At 38.0% G+C, this 6,538-nt stretch overlaps 1 protein-coding gene across 1 annotated transcript; it reads right to left on the reverse strand.

Annotated features, from left to right (window-relative positions):
* Positions 1 to 2,948: 2,948 nt before the first annotated feature.
* LOC107771099 (oligopeptide transporter 1-like) lies at positions 2,949 to 6,318 on the reverse strand. The gene is made up of 8 exons (XM_016590422.2): positions 6,162 to 6,318; positions 5,621 to 6,063; positions 5,319 to 5,416; positions 4,654 to 5,226; positions 4,127 to 4,385; positions 3,866 to 4,048; positions 3,449 to 3,770; positions 2,949 to 3,352 (listed from the first exon to the last, which is right to left on the reverse strand). Exons 1-8 carry the CDS (start codon positions 6,193 to 6,195, stop codon positions 3,051 to 3,053), a joined length of 2,214 nt encoding a protein of 737 aa, XP_016445908.1. The 5' UTR covers positions 6,196 to 6,318; the 3' UTR covers positions 2,949 to 3,050.
* Between the last annotated feature and the right edge of the window lie 220 nt (positions 6,319 to 6,538).

Here is a 6,538-nt window from a genome sequence, read left to right on the forward strand (position 1 = left end):
AACATGGCGAGTGGCTCCAGAATCAAACCACCACTGTTTAGGATTTCCCACCAAGTTACATTCAGAAAGCATGGCACACAAGTTATCAACATCATCATGCTTTACTACCATGTTTGCTTGACCCCTTTTCTTGTCTTTCTTCGGAGCACGACACTCCGTAGATTTGTGTCCGATTTTCCCACAGTTCTAGCAGTTTCCACTGAACCGCTTCTTGCTTGGGTTGTATTTCGGACCAGAAGCCTTCTTCCTCTTTTTGTTATCTTCAACAATATTTGCTCCCATTATTGTTGAATTTCCACGGCCTCTCCTTTCAGCAACTTTATTGTCCTCTTCGATTCTCAACCGAACAATGAGATCTTCAAGGGACATTTCCTTTCGTTTGTGTTTCAAATAATTTTTGAAGTCCTTCCACAACGGAGGCAACTTCTCAATCATTGCTGCTACTTGGAATACTTCATTGATGACAAGACCTTCAGCAAGTAGATCATGAATAATCACTTGCAATTCCTAGACTTGGGTAATAACAGACTTGCTATCTACCATTTTGTAGTCCAAATATTTTGCAGCAACGAATTTCTTCATCCCGGCATCTTCAGTTTTATATTTCTTTTCAAGCGCATTCCACAATTCTTTTGATGTCTCCACGCCACTGTATACATTATACAGATTATCATTCAGTCCGCTAAGAATATAATTCTTGCATAAAAAATCAGAATGCTTCCACGCTTCAATCACGATAAAGCATTCATTCTCTAGAGTTTTATCTGGCAGATCAGGAACATCTTCCTTGATGAACTTCTGTAGACATAACGTAGTTAAGTAGAAGAACATCTTTTGCTGCCAGCGCTTGAAGTCAATCCCAAAAAAATTTCCGGGTTTTTCTTCCGGTGCCAACGCTGGTGTTCGGCTTGTCGATGCGTTGGCAGTCACCGTCGGAACAGCTTAGTTTTTGCTTTCAGTCGTCATTTTTCTGTAAAAAATGACACAAACAAATATTTAATAAACGTATTCAAACTGGAGTAAAAATCACGTAGATTTTAATCTCCAACAAAACGCCACGAAGGTTTTACTCTCCAAAACGGGAGTACACAAAATCACAAAGGTTTTAGTTTGCAGAATAGTAAGAATAATACAAATACAGAAATAAATATTAAATTCCTTAAGATTGTTAGTCCCGCCAATATTGTTGTATTTGTAAATAATAATTCTGGAAAATATAAGTTATCGTAATGAAACAGTAATTAATTCGAGCTCACTGAATTCACAGTATTTCCTTAAGGAATTTAATTCCCTCCTAGTACCCAAGGTTATGGATTATTTCCTCCTAGGATAGAACGAATCACACACTGGTATAGCGGTACTTCAAACCCCAGTGTTTCAGCGAACACAAAATTCGGTAGCAAATCACACTTACAGTTGCTTTGTTTGAAGTTAAAACAATGCAGAACAAAGGAGTAGAAACTCAGAAAATCGTATGGTAGAGCATGTACTAGCTTGTTTGTAGAGCAAGCACTTGGCCATGGTGGGAAGAGCATTAGGCGACTGCTATTGCAGCTGGTGGATTGGAACATATCCGTTATAAATGCGGATAATCTTACGTTAATATTTACTATTAACAAATAAATTTGGTCCAAAAAATTAATCAATCAATTGACCAAATCCAAATCCCAATAAATCCGAAGCCGAAGCCAAAGCCGAGCGACGACGACGACGACGACGCGAGGCTTGCTTTCTTCTTAACTCTTTAAGAGTTACAAGAAAAGCAATTATATATATACCCACCAAAAATCTTTTCATCTTCCAATATGGGACAATGTCTCATTGTCAAGAGGGAAAAACTTAAAATTTTACTCAAAAAATTCATTTTCCCTCCATTTCCCATTCACCCTCGTTTTAAGACTATTTCATCTTAAATAACAAAAACCTCAACAAATACTACCCTCCCCAGACCCACTAGTGGGATTATACTGGGTTGTTGTTGTTGTTGTTAATCGCCACGGCTGCAGGTTCAAGTTATCCTTGCACTTACACTAGTGTCAGCCCTGCTTACACCTTTCAGTGGCTATGGAGGACGAGGAGGCCATGGTGGAGGTGGAGGACACGCAGCAGCAGAAGTGGCAAAACCAGAAATTTTTCCAAGGATGTTCAAACTTGAAAGAAGTAATAAAAAATCTCCGATAAAGGGTGTTCATTGTATACCTCTATAACCTAATATTTTATATATATATATAATATAACTTTCCGAGGAAGAGGATTCATAAGGACATATATTCGTAGCGCGAGGGCCAAGGAGCTGGGGGTGGGCATTCAAACAGGCATTCAAGTGCTTCATCTTACTCTGGGTATTCCTCAAACAGTGTCATGATCGTTATTCAGTTCCATGTTGCTTGGATTTTGGTGTAAGGCCATGCAATGAATATCTTTTGATATTCAAGTCCAGCCTTTTATTCACAGCCCATTTCATCATTCTTATGTTTTAGGAGTACAAGAAGTTTCAAAACTAGTTGGACCAGTACAGGACTTGGTTTCTAAGTAATAATATTGAACATCATTTAGTATATATATGATGTCGATTGTCAGTTTAAGCTAGCTGCCCTGCCCTGATTTTTATACTTATATACACTGAAAAGCGTAAAAGTATATTTGTGTTAACAATATATATAAGTTAAGTCCTATATACGTGGACGGCTACATGCAATTATATTTAGCTGATAGTGTAAGAATTCAGTTGGTGTATAGAAGTTAATTTCCTTTATATATGATCTCTTAACCATCATAAATTTAGCACAGCTCGTCTTTCGTGAAATTTGAGGACAATAGTAATCTAATTAGTGCAACTTAGTATCACAACATTGTAAATTTTTGTTGTATACAGTTAAATTCAGATTTTTTTGTTGTTATAACGAAGTGTATCTATATAGAACATATATTATAACATAACATGGAAATTGGTTATAAAAAAACTTGGCTTTTATAGTGAATGGTTGTTATACAGTTTTGTTATTACAGAGAGGTCTGACTGTATAAGCATTTATATTCTAAGTGGATGATTACTGAAAGACGGGACATCCAGGGACCTGTATACCAGGAGCAGTAGGACAATGTGCCAAAGGGCAGTGATCATCTAAATTTAAACCCCACCAATTTGCCCCATTTATATCTCTAATTTGCAATGTGAAATAAGCAAGTATAGCCATAAATGCAACTCCAGCATCAAGTCCTGCAGACAGAATGTAATTGTGCCTCGCCCACCAACTTTTGTATTTCCTGTACACATAGAAGTTGAAAAATAACCCAACCGATAACCAGCAGACGTAGTTCACTGCCCTAGCCGGTGGCATTCCTCCTGAACCTGATACAGAGATAGATTCAGAATTTAAATTTCACTTGTTCAGTCTTTAGGTTTTTATGCATTCTTAGTGTCGAAAATGCTGGATTCAGTACTGACCTGATAATAGTACAGGCATGTTGATGAGTCTAATCCACTCCTGATCAGGGAATTTGCGCGAGAGCAGCCAAACGGGGACAGGCGCTAGAATCCCTAGTAGGAAGAAGTAGTTTACAGTGGAGTATAATCCTAGTTTTCCGAACATCCTTAGAGGACCAACAACACCCCAAATAATTGAGGCACTGTAAAAAACATCATCTCCAGGGCAAGTCCACGGGCTTCCCTCGGGCAATTTTGATGGATTGCAGATGTTATCCACTGTATCGAGGAGCCACCAAGCCGTCCCAAAATAGACTGAGGATGCCACTACAGTTCCTACTAGCTTTATCATATTAAGAAAATTTTATAGACGACAAGTGTTAGTCCACCAATCGTGGCATAAGATAGTTGTATATACTCTTAAAACGTATCGAGTACCTGGACAATGAACATGGATTTTGGAGGGATCTTCATGTAGTGGCCTAATTTGAAATCAGCGAGAAAAGATATAGCCTGTGACACGCTAATTAATCCGTAGGTTTTGAATGTTACATTAGCTAGAGGTTTTCCAGGATACATGTAACCTATGATGAGCTCCGCGATGACATTTATTCCTGGTGCCTGTATTATAAAGATTTCTAAACAAAACCAAAGGTATTGGAAATTGAAAAACAGTTAATGGAATGTCGTAAAGGTAACCTGGTTCGTTGTAGCTGTTATTACAGCGATTGGCAGGGTGAAAAATAGAGCTAAAGCCATTGCTAATATGACTCCCCAATAAGGAAGCTGCAATTGTCTACCAAATCCCTCAGAAGCAAGCAATGACAGTCCAAGAACCACTATCAAGATTGTGTAAAACCACCATTGAGGAACAGGCTCATAGTTTTTCTTCATTATCCTTGTATGAACATCCTCAAATTTCTCTTGGAAAGATCCCTTTGTTTGTTGCCAAATTGTCCTAAACCATATAGTGCATAAACACATGACATGACAGCTTGGTGCATTAAGCTCCCGCTATGCGCGGGGTCCAGGGAAGGACCAGACCACAAGGGTCTATTGTACGCAGTCTTACCCTGCATTTCTGCAATAGGTTGTTTCTACGGCTTGAACCAGTGACCTCCTGGTCACATGGCAGCAACTTTATCAGTTACGCCAAGGCTCCCCTTCATATAGTGTTAGAAATATGTGTTGCTTTAAATTAAGGTAGAAATAAGGAATTGTAATACCTTCCATGGAAGAGAGCAACATGAGTAACTGTTGCAGCGAGCGTTGCAAAGCTTAAACCATAGGTAAATACAAAGAATATGCTCAAATGAACTTGGCTGTAATGATCATATCCTTGTTGATTGAAATCAAAAGTTTCCTTATTGAAGATTCTTGTGAGGTTGTATGCTTGTCCATCAGAATCAAACAAGTGAGAAGAGAAAATTGGGAAGCGTTTGGCTTGAAACAAGTTGGTCCAGTAGCAAAATGGGATGGCTATGTAGACAATTAGTATGAAACCAACCAAAGTGTTCATTACAGCAAAACCAGGTGTGGCTAAAGGACTTGCCAAAAAACCAGCCACAGTAGACCAATCTAGAGCAAACGAACCGATTCCTAGACCCTTTAAGCCGGACCCTATTTGTTGCGCTGTCACTGAGTCCTTCCATATCAAACACACGAATGACAGAGCTGTTATCGATGGAAATAGATAGTTAGGGACGATGTAATAAGAGAAGCTTGATACAAGGACCACAATGAAGAATTGCAGCCTTGTCAAGCCTCCTTTTGGCCTCTTCTCAACGTCGTGCAATGCCCTACAAGATTCAAATCAAGTGAACTTTAGATTTCATAAAACTGAATTGTGGTAAGGAAGTAAGCAAGAACAAAGTGGAGAGAGAGAGGACACCTAAACAAGGAGACTTGAACCAAATTGGAAGGCCACCACATGTATGGCGAATCAACTAAAAACTTTCGGAATATACCAGCCCATCCATATCCAAGCAACTAAATTTCAAGATTCCAACAATAGCAACATCAATTATCCAGGACTAAAAAGCGTAACGATAGAAAATAATGAAATTCTTATGGGGGTGTTTGACTATTTTTTGCTTATCCACGCGTTTACTAAACACCAGTACTACTTGTAAGCCATAAACAACCAAAAACAGCATATAGCAGATAAATAAAACATTTTTAAAGAAAACTTGCCTGGGTAGTATGTGTCAATAACAAAGCTGCAAGAGGGTGAATTTGGCTGCCATAAAAAGCCTTCACTATGGTAATAATGCTAACAGCATAAACACTAGTTGCACCAGCATTGGCGAAAATGGTAATAAGAACATGTTCTTTCAAGTTAAATGGCCCTGGATTCAAAGAAAATGACCACTTTGTTGCTGGAATAATGATTATTTTTGTGGGAAAATAAGCAGCCATAAGTTTTCCAAGGGGAAGCACCAAAATCTGAGCAGAGACAGAGGAAATATACAGCGCGTTTTGGCGATAACCAAAGAACTGATTCAAGAATGCCAAGATTGCACATGATGTAATCCCCAAAGCCCATGTTCGAAATGTTAAGCAAGGCAAAGATGGATCATCTGTTGTTGGAACTGTTAGTCTAACTTGCTCTATTAGTGAATCATTCACTACTTCATCTGCAAACAAAATCTTCTTTTGTTTTAAGTAAACCTCAAACAGATATAAACATAATGATAATTGGTTCCTGTAATAATAAGCAGAGAGTTTAAAGTACCTGAAGATTCAGTAATGAGTTTCTTAGGCTCCATAGGTTCAAGCAAAGAGAGTATTGACTCAGAAACAAGAATAATATAGTGAGTAAAGCAAGTATATATAAATAGTATTAGTAACTTAATTATGAGGAACACAATTTATTAACTAACTCATTACTAATGTTGGGTTGTCTGTCCATGTCAAAATCTGAATATAGACAGTATATTGCATATGGCTTTAAATTTACTTTGTTTTATCTATAGCAAAAGCTCATGAACTAATGTCCCCATTTACCTTATCTACATACAAAATAAAAGACAATGTTGAGTAATTGTTGATTAGAATTCAAGCTTTGCCTATTACTTATCCCTAACTCTATATATTTCTGAAGGGGAGACT

This window comes from Nicotiana tabacum, chromosome 23 (genome assembly GCF_000715075.1).
Source record: "Nicotiana tabacum cultivar K326 chromosome 23, ASM71507v2, whole genome shotgun sequence".
Lineage (NCBI taxonomy): Eukaryota > Viridiplantae > Streptophyta > Magnoliopsida > Solanales > Solanaceae > Nicotiana > Nicotiana tabacum.

Coding starts and splice junctions, on each gene's coding strand:
- LOC107771099 (XM_016590422.2), bottom strand. CDS start 6,195: ATGGAGCCTAAGAAACTCATTACTGAATCTTCAG. Junction 3,771..3,865: donor AATCCATGTTCATTGTCCAG/GTACTCGATACG, acceptor AATATGATAAAG/CTAGTAGGAACTGTAGTGGC. Junction 3,353..3,448: donor CATGCCTGTACTATTATCAG/GTCAGTACTGAA, acceptor TCTCTGTATCAG/GTTCAGGAGGAATGCCACCG.